Source organism: Rana temporaria, chromosome 4 (genome assembly GCF_905171775.1).
Source record: "Rana temporaria chromosome 4, aRanTem1.1, whole genome shotgun sequence".
Lineage (NCBI taxonomy): Eukaryota > Metazoa > Chordata > Amphibia > Anura > Ranidae > Rana > Rana temporaria.
This window is the reverse complement of record NC_053492.1, coordinates 199,433,220-199,456,127: the sequence shown is the minus strand read 5'-3', so window position 1 is coordinate 199,456,127 and position 22,908 is coordinate 199,433,220. Positions and strand designations below refer to the sequence as shown.

General features: G+C 42.5%; 1 protein-coding gene across 1 annotated transcript in view; it reads left to right on the top strand.

Moving 5' to 3' along the window:
* The window catches only part of CHRNG (cholinergic receptor nicotinic gamma subunit), a 37,939-nt gene that overhangs the window by 5,663 nt on the left and 9,368 nt on the right, over positions 1 to 22,908 (top strand). The window contains exons 3-10 of the mRNA XM_040349679.1: positions 688 to 732; positions 4,049 to 4,158; positions 5,932 to 6,087; positions 15,150 to 15,247; positions 15,413 to 15,613; positions 16,473 to 16,587; positions 18,194 to 18,308; positions 21,706 to 21,916. Of these exons, the coding sequence (XP_040205613.1) occupies positions 688 to 732; positions 4,049 to 4,158; positions 5,932 to 6,087; positions 15,150 to 15,247; positions 15,413 to 15,613; positions 16,473 to 16,587; positions 18,194 to 18,308; positions 21,706 to 21,916 (1,051 nt within the window). The remainder of the gene's footprint in view (positions 1 to 687; positions 733 to 4,048; positions 4,159 to 5,931; positions 6,088 to 15,149; positions 15,248 to 15,412; positions 15,614 to 16,472; positions 16,588 to 18,193; positions 18,309 to 21,705; positions 21,917 to 22,908) is intronic.

Sequence of the window (22,908 nt, the reverse complement as noted above, 5' to 3'; positions counted from 1 at the left end):
AAAAGTCTGTCTGACTTTTTCCATCGGAAATTCCAATCGTGTGTACGAGGCATAACTGATAAGGACAATAAATGCAAATTAGGAGCTGTGGCTTTATGCTGACTTATGTGTGGTCAACACATCAGAAAGTACTGAAAGTAGTGGTAACCAGGCATTAAGCATTTTCAGAAGAAGGCCATCAATGAATGTACAATATATATGTAAAGCACTGTGAAATTGTATATACTGTATAAGCAGAAGTAATTACAAATATTCATAAATACAATGGTTCTGCTAAAAAACCTAACGAAAGGAAAACTGGGCCGATGATAGCCATTCAGGTTTAATCAATAATTATGTCCCGGCTTTAAAAAAGGTACCGGATCCTAAGATCATGGTATAACCACTTGCTGTCCACGACATACAGTATGTATACATACTCTGGATGACAAGTGGTTAACCTATACTAAGGAAAATAATCTTATATCTTCGTATGTTTCTGTAAGTAGTTCCACTTCTATTCTCGCCAGAGTTAATAAATCACCCTTGTTTATCTGACAGCTGAATATTTTAATTAAAGATACTTTATACAGCTAGGTACTGTATATTTGACCAATACGTTTCATATTAAAACCTGTTTATAAACTTGTTTTAATCATTTGCTTTGTAACTTGCAGAGAGATAATGTTACTTTATTGTCAATTTCAGAATGAAAAAAAAGAAGCTTTGACTACCAATGTTTGGGTTGAAATGGTATGTACATAAAATAAGAGTTGTTACAATATTCCAATAGAACCCATCTTTGTTCATATAACATATTAAAGCCATTTGGGCCTAATCAATTAAGGTTGTAAGCTTGCTCACTGGGTCATCTCCACTGCATTTGAGCACACATTTCCACAATCATACAGTATCTATATCACATCATAAAGTAAATGTTATTGTTAAATAAAAAATGCGTACTCTTTTATTGTAATTTAATGTTGGATATTGTTTTTTTTATTTAGACTTAGACATTAATATTACAATTAACTAAAATAAATACATAGCAGTGTCTTAAAAATTATTTAGATTATTCCATGTTATTTTTGTAATAATAAAATAATTTGCATTAGGAAATAATCCAATGCAGAGAAATACCTTCACAGCCCTACAGCAGCTCCAGTTCATTCTGTCACTCTACAGCTCCAGAATGTGGATGGGCACTCCATAGGATGTGAAGTTGCCATTGGTTCTGCATCCTGTGTGATGATGTCAGATAGAGGGTGGTGATTAGATCAGAGACAGAAAGGGTAGATTCGGAGACCAGTGTTTGCAACTGGAACCAACAATAAGGAAGACTACCGTATTTGCCGGCGTATAAGACGACCCCCTAACATGCTGCTAAAAAAGGTGGTTTTGTAGTCTACTCACCGTATTAGACGACCCTCTTGTGTGGAAGTAATGAAGAAGCCCGCCGGGTGCACTGTACAGCTCTATGTAGTTTTTAAAATGCGCGTTGCGCTCAGTGCCGCGCTCAGCCAATCACTATGCTTGATCGATATCAGCTGCCGGGTGCTCTGTACGGCTGCATGTATTCTGTATATGAGCGCTCAGCCAATCCCGATGCACTGTGTGATGACAGAGCATGCTAAGCCTGCTCGGATTGGATAACAACCTCTGCCAATCCGAGCAGGCTACATAAATGTAGCCTACTCGGATTGGCAGAGGTCGTTACTCCAATCCGAGCAGGCTTAGCATGCTCTGTCATCACACAGTGCATCGGGATTGGCTAAGTGGCGCATATACAGAATACATGCAGCCGTACAGAGCACCCGGCAGCTGATATCGATTGAGCAGCTGCTATACCCGGCATATAAGACGACCCCCGGATTTTGGCTGTGAAATTCCGCTGTAAAAAGTCGTCTTATACGCTGGAAAATATGGTATGTAACTGTGGGATAGGGTAAGTATGCCTCTCTATTAGAGAGTGCCTAAAAAAACAAGCATTAGCTGTGGGAAGGGGAGGCACATACTGTATATGTAAAGTTAAACAGTTTAAAGCGGAGTTCCACCCTAAAAACAAACTTTTTATGAACAGCTTGCCTTTAATGTAATAAAAACATGTTTTTACTGACATCTATATGGCTGTTACTAGGCAGATTTCATAATCTGCCTAGTTCCTAGTCCGTGGTGGTAGAACTTCCTGTCCTAAGACCCCATTGCCTCCTGAGAAATGATGACACTCATTTCCCAGGAGTCTCTGTGCATTACTGTGCCTGAAAATTGGTTACCCAGCATGCACCTCTCGGAAAATCCAGGAAGAAACATGAACTGGGCTTCATAATGCCCACAGCTATGATGGAAACGGCCACAAGATCCCTGAGATGATATCAGGGAAGTTTCTGCAACTGTTTATGTACCGATTGTGCTTTATTAATATGTTTTAATGAATATTCATAATAATGTAATTGAGATTGCAAAAAAAAACATTTATGCCCGGAACCCCGCTTTAACCACTTCCCGACGGCCGTACGACTATATACGGCCGCCGGGTGGCTCTACTTCTCTGGGAGGCCGTGTTTTTACGGCCGCCCCTTTTCGCGTTCCCCGCGCGCGCTCCCGAGCGCGCAGCGGGGAACTGCTGTGCTGGCCGTGTCCCTTGGACACAGCCAGTCACAGATCGCCGTGAACGGCCAATCGGAGCGGCCGTTTCCTAGGCGATCTGTGCGGCCAATGAGAGATGATCTCATATGTTTACATATGAGATCATCTCTCATTCCCGGCTCTCGCAGACAGCGGTGCTGTCAGGGGAGAGAGGAGACGGATCTGTGTCTCTTGTACATAGGGACACAGATCGGTCACCCCCCCAGTCACCCCCCCTCCCCCACAGTTAGAACACTAATTAGGATACACATTTAACCCCTTCCTCACCCCCTAGTGTTAACCCCTTCCCTGCCAGTCACATTTATACAGTAATTAGTGCATATTTATAGCACTGATTGCAGTATAAATGTGAATGGCGCCAAAAATGTGTCAAAAGTGTCCGATGTGTCCGCCATAACGTCGCAGTCCCAATAAAAATCGCAGATCGCCGGCATTTCTAGTAAAAAAAAAATTTTATACAGTAATTAGTGCATATTTATAGCACTGATTGCAGTATAAATGTGAATGGCGCCAAAAATGTGTCAAAAGTGTCCGATGTGTCCGCCATAACGTTGCAGTCCCAATAAAAATCGCAGATCGCCGCCATTTCTAGTAAAAAAAAAATTTATACAGTAATTAGTGCATATTTATAGCACTGATTGCAGTATAAATGTGAATGGCGCCAAAAACGTGTCAAAAGTGTCCGATGTGTCCGCCATAACGTCGCAGTCCCAATAAAAATCGCAGATCGCCGCCATTTCTAGTAAAAAAAAAAAAATAATAATAATAATTCTGTCCCTTATTTTGTAGGCGCTATAACTTTTGCGCAAACCAGTCGCTTATTGCGATTTTTTTTTTTTTTTTTTACTAAAAATATGTAGAATACGTATCGGCCTAGACTGAGGATAAAAAAAAACGTAAAAAAAAAAAATTTAGCTATTTATTATAGCAACAAGTAAAAATATTTTTTTTTTTTTCAAAATTGTCGCTCTATTTTTGTTTATAGCGCAAAAAATAAAAACCGCAGAGGTGATCAAATACCACCAAAAGAAAGCTCTATTTGTGGGGAAAAAAGGACGTTAATTTTGTTTTCGAGCCACGTCGCACGACCGCGCAATTGTCAGTTAAAGCGACGCAGTGCCGAATCGCAAAAAGTCCTCTGGTCAGGAAGGGGTTTAAGTGCCCAGTAAGGAAGTGGTTAATGTTAATTATTATACTTTGTATGGCCACCAAGCAGTATTAAGGCTTTCCTATGGAGCAGGAAATGTAACTAGAGTTTGTCAAAACCACAAATTTTCCATTGCATATTTTTTCAAGAAACAACAGTATGAATTTTGAAATTAAAAAGTGATTTTAAATTACTTTACAACATTGTGATCTTGTTTCACATGCTGTAAATCTAAATATTGGTAACCTTCCTTTTTTTTTTGTCTTGTTCCTTTAGCAATGGTCAGATTATCGTCTCAGTTGGGACCCTGAGAAGTACAGTGGCATTAAAATTACACGTATACCATCCACTGAGGTGTGGCTCCCAGATGTTGGTCTAGAAAATAAGTAAGTAATATTTAAGATGAAAATAAACCAAGATTCTAAAGCTATTTGGTTAAACTTAGGTAGGCCATACATTGAGCAAATTGCTTTCCTGCAACCACAGAGAGTGTTGACAGGGGAATTTTTCCCGCCAAGCCATTGTACTCTCTGCCCAGGTTGCGATGGAAGCAATCTGCTACTGGTTATACCAACTGCTAGCCATGAATTTTATGTAAAATCCAGCAGGCTGGTTGTACCCAACAAAAATATATAAATTAACTTGTACCAGAAGACTTTAGGTTACCTGAAGCAATCATTAAAGCACAAAAAGCAGACCTCTATTTCATTTGAGGAAATACAGTGGGCCAGATTCAGAAAGATCAGCGGATCTTTCTGCTTGCGTAACGTATCTCATTTACATTACGCCGCCGCAAGTTTTTCAGGCAAGTGCTTTATTCACAAAGCACTTGCCTGTAAAGTTGCGGCGGCGTAGCGTAAATCACCCGGCGGAATTCAAATTCGGTGGGTAGGGGGCGTGTATCATTTAAATGAAGCGCGTCCCCGCGCCGAACGAACTGCGCATGCGCCGGCCACGACTGAATCCCAGTGCGCATGCTCCAAATGACGTTGGGAAATCGTCATGCTTTCGACGTGAACGTAAATTACGTCCAGCCGTATTCGCGAACGACTTACGCAAACAACGTAAAAAATTCAAAACTCGGCGCGGGAATGACGGCCATACTTAACATTAGCTACGCCTCATATAGCAGGGGTAACTATACGCCGGAAAAAGCCGAACGCAAACGACGTAAAAAAAAAAGCACCGGGCGGTCGTTCGTTTCTGAATCGACGTAAATACTAATTTGCATATTCCTTGCGTAAACAAACGGAAGCGCCACCTAGCGGCCAGCGGGGAATTGCAGCCTAAGACTCGACAGCGTAAGACACTTACACCTGTCGGATCTTAGGGATATCTATGCGTAAGATACGACCGGCCGGACTCAGAGATACGACGGCGTATCAGGAGATACGCCGTCGTATCTCTTTCTGAATCCGGCCCAGTATGTCCAACTCCATGTAATAACACCAAATTCTCAACATGGTTTCAACAGACTCTCTAGTCTCTACAATTCAAGCAACGAATGTGACATTTACCAAACATTCACTACAGGTGAATCCTAGTTAATGGGATTTTATACAGGGAATGCAAGACTACAGAAATTGTAGCAAGTATGTCTGTTCCAACTGAGATAACAGGGACAGACGACTATTAAGTGTTGGGCAAAGTCCTAAGGGTTTTGCTGAGGAATAGGGATTTTTTTTAATGACTCTCAGATCACTAGATGTCCATGGGTCCCAATGTTTTTTTTTTTATCTCTACATCTGCCTCCATAATTATGGGCTTTTAGATGGAATGCCAATTTGTTGAAATAAGCCATGACTTGTAATATCACTAGGTTCTGCTCTGTCTTCTTCAGAAACAATATCTGTTTCTGGCCTTTGAAAGACTGGGTACAGTCCACATACTGTACGAGCAAATGAGCAACCAAAGCACAATGTGTATAATATACAGGGAATGATTCGCCACCAGTGTATGTTTGACGAATGTCACATTCAATGTTTTTTTAAATATGTCTCCAACTTAGAATTTATACAAAATAGAGCTGTATTTCAGACATTATCGTCAATTCACTAAAGCTCCTTCTGTAAAGACATTTTTCATGTGTAGTTTTCCATAACTGTTGTTGAGGGTTGATAAAAAGTAACAAGAACAAATGTTTTTTCTTCATTCTGCAGTTTGGATGGCACCTTTAACATTGCCCACTATACTAACACTTTAGTATCGTTTGATGGCTCCATCTACTGGCTACCTCCCGCCATCTATGAAAGTAGTTGCCCTGTGGTGGTCACATATTTCCCCTTTGACTGGCAGAACTGCTCCATGGTTTTTCAGTAAGTCTAGAATGGTCTACATGTGGAATAATGTATTGTAGTACTTAAACTGTATTTACTATTATGTATATATATATAGTGATACACCAAGCAGACAATAAGTAAAGAAAATCTATAGTGACAGCATTCACTTTCACTTAACAACATCAGAATTGTGATAACAATACAAACAATAGTTATATTTGAAAATCCAATATACGCTTACTTGAATAACTGCCTTTCATGTTGTGAATGTAACTTTCCAAATTTTCCTGGATTCCCTGCATGCTTTGCAGCTTCTCCTCTGCTGTTTACTTTCAATTTCCAAGGACTACATATCCCATGGTACCTTGCTGCCGGCAAGTTTTTATTCCTGTACTGACCTCACCTCCTGAAACTATTCTTCTCAGCACCTCTGTAATTTAGAAGCAGGCTCTGTGAAGTGTGCGAGACAGCAGCGCCTACTCACAGGGCATAGTGAATAAAAAATTGTGCATGTACCCAAAATGCAAACTAAATAGGTAACAATGATAAGTGAATAAACACTAAATGTATAGATGTGCAAGTAATGAAATACTCAAATGGGTGCATATAAATAATACTGTCAGGAGGGAAGGCAAACACAGTCCTATGTTCATGGAGCATTCAGTGTGTTCAGACTTCACCCCCTAGATAGCCTATTCCTTCAGGGCAATGCAGCTCATATAAAAGGAAGGAAAACAGATATGGTGCAAATAACGTTTGATCAAATGAAGGGAGAAATTGCAATACAGCGATTGCACTCACGGAAACCTCGATAGTATAAGGCTCAGCTGTAAAGTCAAAGAACGCTGCTCAGTGCTTCAGCGATCTCCTCAGGTGGACGGATCTCCCGTCGATCGCGTCACTCGGCTCCTCCCCAGTACCTACCCCTTACCTTGGGTGGTGGATGCACAATCCCGGGTGTTTCTTCTACAGACGGTCGTCCAATATAATCCTCATTTGTATAGACTATCTTTACTCCCTCACACTTTTTTACAGTGTGTCCTGAGTCCTTCCCAAAAAAGATGTTTGTGGACTTGTTCTTTTCCATCATTTTGTTTTGGATCACCCAGTCCATTGTGGCTATCAGTGAATGTACAGAATTTTTAGCACTCATGCACCTTAAAATTTCACATGCATTTAGTGTGTTGATGTATTATTTATATGCACCTATTTGAGTATTTTTAGAAGTCATTACTTGCACATCTATACAGTTACGGCTAGATTCACGTACGGCGGTGTATCTTTCTGCCGGCGTAGCGCATCCCATTTGCACTACGCCGACGTAAGATAGTGAGGCAAGTACTGTATTCACAAAGCACTTGCCTCCTAAGTTACGTTGGCGTAGCGCAAATGGCCCGGTGTAACCCCGCTTAATTCAAAATAAGCAGGTAGGGGGCATGTTGTATGGTAATGAATTCAAGATTTATTACCATACATGTAAATGAAGCGCCGATCGTACGGCGCATGCGCATGCACAGTAACACGTCGCAAATACTCCTTGCTTTCGACGTGAACGTAACCTACGCCCAGCCCCATTCTGAATCGGCTTACGCAAACGACGTAAACGACGTGAAATTCGACGGCTGTCCGACGTCCATACTTAACATTGGTTGCGCCATATTTTTGGTGGTTTATCTTTACGCTTGAAAACACCTTACGTAAACGGCGTATCTTACATGCGACGGGCGAGCGTACGTTCGTGAATAGGCGTATCTACGTCATTTACATATGCTCAGCGTAAATCGACGCACACGCCCCTAGCGGCCAGCGTAAATATGCAACTAAGATAAGACTGCGTAGGAGACTTACGCCGGTCGTATCTTAGCATTATTTAAGCGTATCTCAAATTAAGCATACCGCTTAAAGATACGACGGCGCGGATTCGGACTTACGACGGCGTATCTACTGATACACCATCGTAAGTCTTTATGAATCTAGCCCTTAGTGTTTATTCACTTATCATTGTTGCCTATTGTGTTTGCACTTTGGGTACATGCACAATTCTCTCAACGCTACAATTTTTTATTCACATTCATTCACAATGTAGTGTTAGCAGCTATCCATTTTTTGGTAGTGCAGTAATTTATATACACTAATGTTCATAGTGACTACGTGTCACAGATTTCAAGGAAATTAATGTGTGGGGATCTTCACAAAGCAAGTTTACGAACTTCAAGATTATTCAGATTAATTGGAGTAGGCTATAAATAATTAAAACACAATATGGAAATGATTATGTAATTTTACATTTTACCTACAGTAATGCTTTAAAACAAGTGTTTGTGGACAGTTCTTCAGATTTCATAAGGCTGAATTTTTTGCTGAGTGAGTGAGTGACTTATATAGTGCAGCAAATGCGAACTTAATCGCCTCAAGGCGCTTGACATCCAGAGTCGTACCGGTCCTTCAGAAGAGGTGGGTCTTTAGTTTTTTCCTAAAGGCCCGATGGTTTTCCTCCAGGCGGATGGTAGTGGGTAGAGCATTCCAGAGCCGAGGTCCTTGGACCGAAAATCTGCGTTCTCCCTTCGATTTGTAGCGGGATTTAGGAATTTGGAGAAGGTTTTGGTTGGTTGATCGGAGCACGCGCTTGGTGACGTAGGGTTTTATTTTCTCGCTTAAGTATTGGGGAGCGTTCCCCTGTATACATTTGTGGGTGAGGCAGAGTGTGCTGACAACTGTGTGTTGAAAGATACCGGTGCCATGTTGCGAACACCTAGAAGTCATGATCTGAAATACAATAGATCTGAAAGAGCACAAACTTTGCATATCACGTGATGGCAATGATATGGTTAATTTGAATGATGATTGGAAAGCTTTTGATTGCAAATTTCTAATTCAAATTCCAGGCTTCCTATTAACTTCTGTCTACACAAGAGGCTTCAAAACATTCAGCTATTTCTAGCATTGAGGCTGCACAGGCCTTAGCTAGGGACAACTATTTGGAAGCTTCTACACATTGGGCTTAAAATATGAATAATGGAGCCAAAATCAAGTCATCATACAACCCACACATTTCTATTGCCCCATCACTATGATGGGCTGCCATACTGGCCAGTAGGAATGTGTAGGTGGCAGGATTAGCTGGATAAGGGCAGGATGGGCTGGATACATTTTGACAAATGCAACCAGGAATAAAGGTTTGGTGTGGTGTAGTTTTTACAAATCAGCCCCAGCAGTAAATAGGTGTCCATGGAAAACTGGTATATGTTGCAATGTTTCTTTGTGTGATGGAAAGAGCTGTGAATATTTGGGTCAAAATATCTGCCACTTTCAAATTTGAGGGTTGGGGTAGGCAGAATAAGCACATCATTATGCTGTGGGCAAAATACGGCTGCTGTTGTGAGTCAGATGTGATCAAAACTGTGTGTACTGCACAAAGTGAACCAGAGGTATATAGGTGAAAAAAAGTAAGAGTTTATTAAGAAACGTGAATAATATGTAAACACAACCACCTCCAATATCACACAGTGCACAACAAACCAATATTAGACAAGACCCCAAAATAACAATAATCAGACGGGTGTATATATATATATATAGCCAAAAGGGAATACCGGAATCGTAGTCTCAGCCAAGCCAGGGTCATAACAGGAGATTAGCAGATGGGGGACAAGGAGCAACAGACAGGGAGAGGGTGGAAGGGATCAGACAACAGAGCAGGGATCCATGGATACAGGACTGACAGGAACAGGTACAAATAGGTTTAGGATCAGAGTCAGGATCAGAGTCAGGTTCAGGATCAAGGTTCAGATCAGGGCACAAGACTGTGTTTTTTTTTCCTTCTTTTTTCTGGTACAATTTTTTTATTGAAATATAGAGAGAACGGATGCAAATTCTTACACAGGGGATATGAACATTAGGCACAGTGCAGAATTTCATGCAAAAACACAGAAGAAAATGTGCCATAAGGTGTAGACTATACCAAACAATGACCCTCTGACCCAGGGGTCAACACAGAGTGCCTGAGCCTTAGTACTCAGGGGCTAAGGTGGGTAATGGGAGCAGATTGTCAGTTAAAATGGGGTACACAAAACCAAACTGAACACAATGAAAAGGGGAGAAAATAAATTATATCTAAAAATGTATTAATTAAGGCAGGGAGCAAGAAGAGGGAAGGAGGAACAGAGTGACAGTCAGTGGGCCAAGGGAACAGAGAGAGGATAGTAGAAGAAGGAAAAGCATAGGGGAGGAGCAAAAAAATGGTAGGGGAAGCAAGTTCCCTTTCAGGCTGGGGGTTTAAGAAGGTTAATTAGAGAGGCCTATGCTGGTCGGGTGCAAGGTTGGAACAGCGTAAGATCATTACGGGGCCCACACTTTGAGGAATTTAGCATGAGAGTCATGGAGGATACTTGTCATCTTTTCATGGCTCATAAGGGTCAGCAGGGTGCTCTTCACCTGTGCAAATGAAGCAGTCGGCTTTTTCCAGACCATAGCTATTGTGCACATAATTCTCCCCTCTTTAAAACGACAATGAAATACTGTATGTTGAGGGTACCATTGGCTTGGTCATAAATAATACAGTGGGCAGAATGGCTTCATGTGACTTTGTAGCTACTGGAACTGAGATCAGAAGGTCCAGCATTGGAGCGCTGGAAGTATAGTGTCAGCCATGCTCACAGGGCTCAGTAAATATAGTGGCCCAGATTCAGGTAGATTTGCCCATTACTTACACATGAGCTGCTCAGCTGAATTTCTCTGCGCTGGGGCAATTTTGCCAAATTGCCACCTGATTCAGGAATCGTTTGTTCATTTAATTTGCTCCTGTTTAAGGCAAAGCTGAGGGCGCAAGGCCGTGCAAGTCAAAGTGGGTGTGCCCCTATGTAAATGAGGATTTTTCGGCTCAGCAGAGGTTTGCGCCGGGCGCGCGCATGCGCAGTTATAGCGCTGCCGTCTGCGCATGCGTCAAACTGCGCCTAGCATAATTTCAGGGCAAATCATGCTCAGCTGCTTGCACTGAGCAAATAAATAGGAGCAGACTTGCGCAGGTTCTTTGCTGAATTTCATCCTGCTTTTTCCAACCCCCCCTGAGCAAGGAAATTCAGCCCATTTTGAAGAGATGGCACCTCCCAAAGGAACAAAAAAAAGGAAGGCAAACTTTGTGGCTGCGGAGATGGACATCTTAATTGCTGCACTCCAGCAACATAAAGAAGTTCTATATGGTGCCCAGCGGGCAAACACCACCGTTGCCCAAAGGAGGGCTATCTTTGAAGCCATAGCCCTGGACATCAATGCCCTGGGTAATGAAGAGCGTTCCTGGGATGACATTAAAAAAAAACTGAACGATATGAGGCGCAGGGTCCGGGATAAACTGGCTCTTATCAGAAAATATACCGGTGGCACGGGAGGTGGACCGCGATGTAAGATCCGGCTAAATCATGAGGAGGAGCTTATTGCCCAAACTTTTGTGCAGGAGCAGGTGGAGGGACTTGAAGGGTACGACTCCACTGTCGGGAACTTGGGGACTGGTAAGTTATTTTTGTTTCATATCTGCTGTGCATCATGGGAGGGGGTAGAAGTGAATATATTTGTGGGTAGAAGTGAAGATGGAACTATTATTTTTGTTTCATATCTGCTGTGCATCATGGGAGGGGGTAGAAGTGAACATATTTGTGGGTAGAAGTGAAGATGGAACTATTATTTTTGTTTCATATCTGCTGTGCATCATGGGAGGGGGTAGAAGTGAACATGTGAGCAGTGTGCTGCACCAGCAAAATATTTCGTTTTGGTGTTATCCACAGGTGGTGATGATGATGATGAAGCTGGGCCGTCTTCGGCTGCGGGGCCACCCAGCCCATCCATACCAGAGCCAGGGGTCCAGTCAGGCCCCATGGACATTCTGTCTATGCTGGTCCAGGAGGAGATCCTACCGGGGCCAAGTATGGAGGAGGAAGTGGTTTTGGAGGAGGATTCCTTTTTCCTCATCCAGGAGGACTCTGGCTCCCTCCAGGAGGATACCACCATCCCTAAGCAACCCGCCACCCCCCCCGCCCAGCACGTCATCCCCCTCCAGGGCAAGCCCCTCCATTGTGGACCCCTCCCCTTCTCCCCTGTCCGTGCCCAAGCCTCTCCTCCCAGGAAGGCTCTGTCCAAAACGAGGCATATATCCTCCAGCCTCCGTGACGGTCTGCTGGAGGAGCAGGCCCTGCAGACCCGCCATATAGGGGACATGGTGGGAGTGGTTCGTCGTCTGGCGGACAGCATGGCATCCACCTCCACCTCTGTGCAGCATGCCCTCACCCTGCATGCAGACCGGGACAAACATGTCTCACAGAGCCTGGGGGAAATAAGTGGCAACTCCAAGGCCATAGTCACCTGCTTGGTGGCTCTGGAGACCACACCCGCTTTATTAAGCAGGATGGCAGCTGCGGTGGAGGCCAATACCGCTGCTGTGCAGGCCAACACCGCTGCAGTGCGGGAGGAGGGGAGAGTTACCCGCCGTCATCAGCGGGATACCACCACCCGCCAAATGAGGATGTTGGCCCAGACCAACACCATCCTCGCCCGCCTGGCCAACGCCATGGAGGGCATGCAGCCACCACCTGCGCGGAGTCTGGAAGTAGGGGTTGATGCTCCTCCCCCCCCTCAATCCCCACCCCATGCCTCCTCCGCACCACGGAGATTGAGGAGCCAGAGCCGGGGCACCCTTGGCCCAAAGAAAAAAAGAAAAAAATAATATAATTTCTACATTTATTTTATGCACAGAATATGATTTATTTATTTTTTTGATATATGCTCAGGATATGAGTTTATTTTGTTTTTGATATATGCTCAGGATATGAGCTTTTATATTTATTTGTAGTCCCTACACACGGTGAGGAGTGTATACTACAGTGTGACTGGTGTGTGAATGGGGGGGGGGGGGGTGGCACTCCTGCTGGAAAAGGGGTGTCACCCTCTGCCATGTGAAAGGTGTATGAATGGACAGCAACATAATTGGAGCCTTGACGCGGCGTTGCTGCTCCCTAATACCATGGGGTATTGTTGGGTCTAATCCAATTTGGGGTGGGGTGTGTCGGGTGTGTGCTAGGGACTACAGTGGTGTGCATACATTCATTATACTTGTGACAAGATCAGGGTGTGTTTAATGTGCAAAGAGACGTTCCACAAGACCATTCCGGATTGCTCTTCCCTCAGAAGATCCGGTAGTGTTTCTTGGGGGGGGGGTTGTGTGGGTCGGGGGTAAGGTCATTGCGTAGCTCAATGTGCATGCCAATTCTTTGAGCCAAATTGTGGAGAATACTACATGCCCCGACGATTTGGCACACAAAGTTGGGTGAATACAACAGGGTCCCCCTTGATTTATCCAGACATCTGAATTGAGATTTAAGGATGCCAAATGTGCGCTCCACCACCGCACGGGTACGTGCATGGGCTTCGTTATATCTTTCCTCTCCTGGTGTTTGAGGGTTACGAAATGGGGTCATCATGTGAGGTCCCAGGGCATATGCAGAGTCACCTGGAAGGGAAAAGACAGGAGGCTGTTAGTCGTGCATGTGCCCCTTGTGATGTGTGCATCATGGGGGGGGGGGGGGCAGTCATACCTGACACCCATGTCACTCACCAATCAGCCAGCTGTCTCCATACATGTTCTGGTCAAACTCGGTTGGGATGGGGCTGTGTCGGTAAATAAAACTGTCATGGCTTGACCCTGGGTGTTTGGCACGGACATGCCATATGAGGCCATGTGCATCCACAATCATCTGCACATTTATCGAATGCCAATGCTTCCTGTTGCAGTAGATATGCTCGAGGAGCCGGGGGGGCGTAGTGCCACATGGGTACAATCTATTGCACCCACAGTGCGTGGAAATCTGGCTATTGCATAAAAATCACTGATTGCCTTCTGCCGCAGGTCAGCCGTGGTTGGTTTGATAAATTGTGTGCCCATGCGTCTGAGTATTGCAGGGATCACTTGGTGCACACACCTGCTCATGCTGGATTGGGACATCCCCGCCACCATTCCACCTGTGCGCTGAAATGAGCCACTTGCCAAAAAATTAAGGGTTGCCACTACCTTCACCAGTGGCTGCACTGCCTGTCCCCGATGGGTCGGGCTGCTGATGTCATCCTGCAGGATTGTTACCAACTCAAGGATGACTTCAGGGCTGAAGCGAAACATGCGATACACCTCATTATCACTCATATGAAAAAGGTTGTAGCGCCCTCTGTAAATCCTCCTACGAGTCGGCTCAGTCAATAGAATATCAAGAACCATAGCTGCCCCTGGCATGTTGGTGCACAGATGTGAGGTCCCGAAAATGTGGGTGCTCTGCTTGTTCAGCTCGTCTGTCTAGGTGCTGCTGAAGTTGCGCGCTCCTGCAGATGACATTTGGCCATCTTTTGCTAACTTGCCCCTGCTTTTAGCAGGAGCAAGTTTGCCCGGGGAAAAAAGCTTGCGCGCTTCCAGCGCAAGATGCGCATCACACGCGCATGTTTCTGAATCATCGGCAGTACCTAATTTGCATATTCGCTGAGGGAATTCCATGAAGGCGCAACTTACACCCCGCGCAGGCTGCGTGCACGGGAAAATGGCCGCATTTCAGACTTAACTAGTTTACTGAATCAGCCGCAAATTTGCATGGGAGCAAATCAGTACTTGCGCGGCGCAAATCACACTTGCTCCCGCGCAAGTGCTTTTTGAATCTGGGCCAGTAACTGTAAATTAAAGAGATAAGTCTATTAGGTGGCATGCACCCCATTTGACTTAATCCATATTAATCTGGCACATTTTAGACTTATGTAACTTGACCCTGCTTCATTGAGCATGTTATAGATGGAATATGTGTCAATGTACAAGGCACAGTAGGTCGCACTCTTAGCTTGGTACACAAGGGGTCCTAGGTTAAGATATTACTAGGGACACTGCTTGTCCTGCTTAAAGCTGTGTTGGGGTCTTTAGATTAAATGTTCCTTTGATGCAGGGAGTGATGTTTAGCTATTTTATGTACTTTGCAAAATTCTACATAATGTGTTGGCACTAAAGAGAAAGCATTTATTTTTTTGCATTCTGTCTCATGCTACCAGTCACATTGGTTGATCAATGTCCACTGTTTAAACAGGTCACAAACATACAACGCCAATGAGATTGAGTTACTTTTGACAGTAGAAGAAGGGGTTACAATTGAGTGGATTACAATAGACCCAGAAGCATTTACAGGTACTAAAACAACCTAAAAGCGTCACTGTATTTAAGCTTAAGATGTCATATTGAATATTAAAGAAAAAGTTAAGATATTCAGATTTTAATGTTAAATGTATAGATTTGATCAGTTACAGAATTTGCTTCTCTTGTACCTGCTCTTACATTCATTATCTTTCATAGAGAATGGGGAATGGGTAATAAAACACATGCCAGCCAAAAAAATTATAGATCATCGACTCACTCCAGATGACATCAACTATCAATCAATTGTCTTCTATCTCATCATACAACGGAAACCTCTTTTCTACATCATCAACATCATTGTTCCCTGTGTGCTTATCTCATTCGTCAGTGTCCTGGTTTATTTCCTACCTGCCAAAGGTATTATTTGACAATACTATTAAAGTGATTTACCAGACAGGGTACCTTAAAGATCCTTCAAGTGCAGATGGAGGAAAAACTAATTTTAAGACTAATATCACACAGGGGCATTTATGTCTATAAAATTAGATGTCTGTTGTCATCTAATCACATGATTGCAATTGTTACCATTCCTGTATGTGAGCCTTCCATATTTTGTTACTTTTTATGTACTGCAATTAATGGACAGCAGATCTAATTTTTTGTATTTCAAGTGGCAACATAAATTAAATCTTTTTTTTTCAAGGAGAAAGAATACAGAAAACCAGGGCCATACTTATAGGGGAAATGACTTACTTACTTTACATCAGAGCTCCCCTTTACTTTTAAGTCCACAGGGTTGCCCCTTAAGGTGCAAGGGGGAATTCTGTGCACCCTCTATGTAAAGTGGAACTCTGCAGACCCTAATGTAAGGGGGAATGCTGTGGTCTCTGGTGTAAAGGGGAACTCTGGTGTAAGAGGTTCTCTGGTCTCCAGAGCCCCCTCTTACTTACAAAATATGGTTTTAAAGGAAACTTAAGGACTGGATTTAATTGTGTCATCCTCTCTATAACCACATAGACCCTCTCTAGTGTATTATTCATAATTTTTTTGCAGGTTATTAAAAGAAATGTCTATGCTAAATTAAATGTGCAATCAGCCTCCTGTTTTCCCTTTCCACAAAACCAGTTGTTTTAAAATACTAGCTTTGAAAATATATTTATAATGCAAGTATAGTTGAAGTATAGAAAGAAAGATGACTATAAGTAGATGTGTTGATGGCTTATTTGATCACACACATCATTATAGGTTCTAATACCAACATGTTTTCCTCTTCCAGCTGGAGGACAAAAATGCACAGTGTCTATCAACATCCTCCTGGCTCAAACCGTTTTTCTCTTCCTAATTGCCAAGAAAATTCCAGAGACTTCCACGGCTGTGCCACTGATTGTAAAGTGAGCCTAACCCAACAACTTCTATATAATGCAATATTTTTCCGTCTTGTATTAGTATGTTTGCATGTATGGCAAATATAAACTATTACCTATTTAGCCAGCACGTGGTCCTATCAGCTATTCTCACATTTTTAGACATCCGGGGGCAGATCCACATACCTGCGCGTAATCTTCCGCCGGGCTCAGCGTATCTAAGATACACTACGCCGCCGCAACTTATTTTTTTTATTTCGAATCCACAAAGAATTTGCGCCGTAAGTTACGGCGTAGTGTATCTTTGGCGCCGTAAGGGCGCGGAATTCAAATGGATGTAATGGGGGCGTGTTTTATGTTAATACGTGGTGACCCGCCGTAAACGTTTTTTTTAACTGCGCATGCGCCGTCCGTGAGGGTATCCCAGTGCGAATGCTCGAAATTTACCCCTGAACAAGCTAATGCTCACCATGGTGACATCATTCTACGCAAATCCCTATTCGCGAACGACTTACGCAAACGACGTAAAAAATTCAAAATTGTACGCGGGAACGCCGGCCATACTTAACATTGAGTACGCCTCATAACAGCGGCTTTAACTATACGCCGGAAAAAGCCGAGCGCAAACGACGTAAAAAAATGCGCCGGCCGGACGTACGTTCGTGGATCGCCGTAACTAGCTAATTTACATACTCGACGCGGAATTCGACGGAAACGCCACCTAGCGGCCGCCGAAAAAATGCATCTAAGATCCGACGGCGTACTAAGACGTACGCCTGTCGGATCGATCCCAAATGCTGTCGTATCTTGTTTCGTAGATACAAAACAAAGATACGACGCAGGAAATTTTAAATTACGCCGGCGTATCAACAGATACGCCGGCGTAATTCTTTTGTGGATCTGCCCCCTGCTCTTTAATTCCTACTCAGCAGATTGTGCTCCACCAACTTTTTTGTGTAGGTTTTAGGGACTCTATTTAAAGGATTGTCCGAGAAGCTTATGTGAGAGAATAGACTTCAAGAGAAGAAATATCTAAGAATTTAAGCAAAAACTACACCATCATTGTTTATAGAAGTTTTCTATTTTTTTTTTTTTTTAGAGCAAAGGTTTCACTTTATAAGTACGGTACGTCTTATTGAAATGTTACTTCTTAGGCCGCGTACACACGGTCGGTCCAAACCGATGAAAACGGCCTGAAGTCCAGTTTCATTGGTCCAAACCGACCGTGTGTACGGCCCATCGGTCTGTTGATTTTAGAACGTGCTTTAAAATCGAACCGATGGACCGCTGACCTATAGGTCCAAACCGATGGTTAGTACACAAAAGCATCGGTTCAAAACCCGCGCATGCTCAGAATCAAGTCGACGCATGCTTGGAAGCATTGAACTTCGTTTTTTTCAGCACGTTGTGTGTTTTACGTCACCGCGTTCTGACCCGATCGGATTTTGAACTGATGGTGTGTACGCACATCAGACCGTCAGGCCACTTCAGAGGTGAACCGATGAAAACGGTCCGTCGGACCATTCTCATCGGATGGACCGACCATGTGTACGCGGCCTTACACTTACACGTGGTTGAGGTCAAAGATATGATGGTATTGGTGAGAGTTAATTCTGTTTTTGTTTTTTTCCAGGTATTTAACATTCCTCATTGTCGTCACTATTACAATTGTGGTGAATGCGGTGATAGTTTTAAATGTATCTCTCCGAACTCCAAACACACACAGAATGTCCAGCTCCATCCGCGAGGTATGAGTTTACAGTAAACTCTTTTTTTTTTATTATTTAATTAAAGCTATGTAACATATGTTAATAAAAGTAAACAATATTTATTAATACAGTTGTGTTGCATATGGTTAAATACTGTGTACCTGTTGCCAGCAGAAAACATCAAACTTAGGCAGCTTTGGCTTTAAACCTACCCCAAGCCATGTGTATCTGAGCAGATCAATTAATTAAAGAAGCAACTAGTAAGTACTAGTGTCAGTACCAATTACAACTCAGTATAGTCAAGGGTAGAATATTATAAAGCAACTGCAATTAAAAGAAAAAAAGAAAAAAAAAGTGTTTATTGGGCAAACATGTCGATATTTAGGGTGAAGGTGTAAGAACAGTCTGTGTGAAGAGTCCCATATTGCCTGGAGTCAGAAGGACCCTTTCGTGTGCCATCTCAAACCTAAATGTGTGTACTGGGGGTTAAGACTGGTTATTAAATAGTGTTATGTTTGGGTATTCTGAAAAAGCAGACTTAAACAGTTCCTGTTTGTTCAAAGCCCACTTTCAATTATGTGACCGGAGTACAAGCCAATGGGGAAAGAGCACTGTAGGTAAGATAACCTGACCACCATATTTTATTCTTGAGTTAGGCCCAAATGACTTTACAGAGGATACCAATTGTACTCTTATCATGCAAATATGTAGTACAGTCAGTGCCTATGCATGTACCAGATATATAAATATCTGCACTCTGTGTCCTGTTGCTGAGTTGGTGTTTGGGTGGGGTAGTCACAGGCAGAAGGGCACAAAATACCTTACTTAGTGGCCCATGAACATACTAATTGGACAAAGTGTTCTTTAAACCAGATACAGTATTACTTTCCTAAATGTTGTCATTTAAAATCTTCATACAGGCAGATATGAACTTTAATCCATATGGTATGTTGAAAAATTATGTGCTGAACCTAAAACGCCCCTAAACCTCCCAAACCATCCATCATAAAAAATTATATTTAACCATTCTCAGATTATCTTATTTTTTTTAATTCAGTACTCCCATTGTATAATGTCGGGAAAGGAGCCTGGCAATAGTTCTTTACAACTTCAAAACAAGACTTTTCTCTCTGCCAATGCAAAAAAAAGTCAAGTTGACCTTTAAATACAGTTGCAAGAAAAAGTTTGTGAACCCTTTAGGAATGATATGGACAATTGGTCATAAAATGTGATCTGATCTTCATCTAAGTCACAATAGACAATCACAGTCTGCTTAAACTAATTACACACAAAGAATTAAATGTTACCATGTTTTTATTAAACACACCATGTAAACACTCACAGTACAGGGGAAAAAGTATGTAAACCCTTGGAATTAATAACTGGTTGAACCTCCTTTGGTAGCAATAATTTCAACCAAACGTTTCCTGTAGTTGCAAATCAGACGTGCACAACAGTCAGGAGTAATTCTGGACCATTCCTCTTTACAGAACTGTTTTAGTTCAGCAATATTCTTGGGATGTCTGGTGTAAATCGCTTTCTTAAGGTCATGCCACAGCATCTCAATCCGGTTGAGGTCAGGAATCTGACTGGTCCAGAAGGTGTATTTTCTTCTGTTTAAGCCATTCTGTTGTTGATTTACTTCTATGCTTTGGGTCGTTGTCCTGTTGCAACACCCATCTTCTGTTGAGCTTCAGCTGGTGGACAGATGACCTTAAGATCTCCTGCAAAATGTCTTGATAAACTTAGGAATTCGTTTTTCCTTCGATGATAGCAATCCGTCCAAGCCCTGATGCAGCAAAGCAGCCCCAAACCATGATGCCCCCACCACTATACTTCACAGTTGGAATGAGGATTTGATATTGGTGTGCTGTGCCTCTTTTTCTCCACACATAGTGTTGTGTGTTTCTTCCAAACAACTCAACTTTGGTTTCATCTGTCCACAGATACTGCCAGTACTGCTGTGGAACATCCAGGTGCTCTTGTGCAAACTGTAAACGTGCAGCAATTTTTTTTTGGACAGCAGTGGCTTCCTCTGTGGTATCCTCCCATGAAATCCATTCTTGTTCAGTGTTTTACGTATCGTAGATTTGCTAACAGGGATGTTAGCATATGCCAGAGACTTTTGTAAGTCTTTAGCTGACATTCTAGGATTCTTCTTCACCTCATTGAACAGTCTGCACTGTGCTCTTGCAGTCATCTTTACACAACGGCCACTTCTAGGGATAGTAGCAGTAGTGCTGAACTTTCTCCATTTATAGACAATTTGTCTTACTGTGGACTGATGAACAGCAAGGCTTTGAGAGATACTTTTATAACCCTTTCCAGCTTTATGCAAGTCAACAATTCTTAATCGTAGGTCTTCTGAGAGCTCTTTTGTGCGAGGCATCATTCACATCAGGCAATGCTTCTTGTGAAAAGAAAACTGGTGTGTGTTTTTTTATAGGGCAGGGCAGCTGTAACCAACACCTCCAATCTCATCTTATTGATTGGACTCCAGTTGGCTGACACCTCACTCCAATTAGCTCTTGGAGATGTCATTAGTCAAGGGGTTCACATAACTTTTCCCACCGGCACTGTGAATGTTTACATGGTGTGTTCACTAAAAACATGGTAACATTCTTTGTGTGTTATTAGTTTAAACAGACTGTGATTGTCTATTGTTGTGAAGATCAGATCACATTTTATGACCAATTTGTGCAGAAATCCATATCATTCCAAAAGGGTTCACATACTTTTTCTTGCAACTGTATATATTTCTTTGCATGCATGGTACATTTAAAGTGGTTGTAAAGCCTAAATATTTTATTTTACCTAAGTGCGTTTACTGCATTAAGGTAAAAAATGTTTCAGTATGTGTATCGCCTCCTAGCCCCTTATGCTTACCTGAGTCTAATCTCTATCCAGCGCTGTACCCATCTGCTCTTCTTCCTGCTCTCATAGGCTTTACTGAGAGCAGCAGGAGTCATTGGCTTCCGCTGCTGTCAGTCAAATCCTGTGATGAGGTAGCAGAGGGTGGGGGCCAAGCCTCGCTGTGTGAGTCTATAGATAGAGGAAGCATGGCTTGGAAACATGCTGCAGGTGTGCCGCAATGTGAAGCGGCTTCCTATGGTGGCACACCTGGGAGAGGAGGAGCAGAGAGAGCCAGTGGGGGACTATAGAAGAGAAGGATTGAGGCCGCTCTGTGCAATACCATTGCACAGAGCAGGTAAGTACAACATGTTTGTTTTTTTTAATAGAAAAGAAAATTGACTTTACAAACGCTTTAAGATCACTGACCATGACACTGCATAAAACATCATCTTAATATTATTTGTGAGATCTTATAATTTTGAACCAAGTAAAGTGATTCTAAACTTTACATCATCTATTGTTATGTGTAAAAACTTGTATTGTGCTTTAATTTATGCATTTATTTACTTATTTACATAATTAGCTGTTTTTAAGAAAGCTCCCTCGTCTACTTAGAATGCATGTACGCCAAGATGATATAACCCCTCCTCCAGCTCCACTCACAAGACGCTGCAGTTCACTTGGACTGATGATCAAGGCTGATGAGTACATGCTGAAGAAGCCAAGAACCGAACTCATGTTTGAGAGGCAGAAGGAGAGAGATGGACTCATGAAAATTGTGCTAGAAAAAATAGGTATTGAATGTACAGTAATGTTACCCTCATTGTTTCAAACATCAGATTTACCTAATTTAGACCCTGGCCACCATCACCCACTTGTGACAAATGGCTGGTCAGTTTCATACCCTGCTGTCACTGGTACACAAAAATGCCACTCTCAGCCTCACCCTGCACAAAGATTTTCCAGCTCGCAGAAACACAATCTAAGTTCCAGGAGACTGGACGCAATCATCACTAGGTTTAGATTTATCACACTGCTACCAGAGAGGGTTTTGGCCTGTCAACCGTTCACAATAACACAGACACAATAATAGTCTGTAACACACACTGTCACCGCAGACAGGTATATCCAGAGATTTACCCTATAGCAGTGCTTGTCTAAGAGACATGGAATCTTTAGGTTGTGCATTAGTGCATTACAGACAATATCAACACTTTTCAGAATATTGTTTAACCACTTACCTCCCAAACAAAATTGGCGTCCTTTTTTTCCCCACAAATAGAGCTTTCTTTTGGTGGTATTTGATCACCTCTGCGTTTTTAATTTTTTGCGCTATAAACAAAAATAGAGCAACAATTTTGAAAAAAATGAATATTTTTTACTTTTTGTTGTAATAAATATCCCCCAAAAATATATAAAAAAAACATTTTTTTTCCTCAGTTTAGGCCGAGACGTATTCTTCTACGTATTTTTCGTAAAAAAAATTCGCAATAAGCGTTTATTGATTGGTTTGCGCAAAAGTTATAGCGTTTACAAAATAGGGGGTATTTTTATGTCATTTTTATTAATATATTTTTTTTACTAGTAATGGCGGTGATCAACGATTTTTTTTCGGTACTGCGACATTATGGCGGACACTTCGGACACTTTTGACACATTTTTGGGACCAGTGGCATTTTTATAGCGATCAGTGCTATAAAAATGCATTGGATTACTATAAAAATGCCACTGGCAGTGAAGGGGTTAACACTAGGGGGCGGGGAAGGGGTTAAGTATGTCCCTGGGT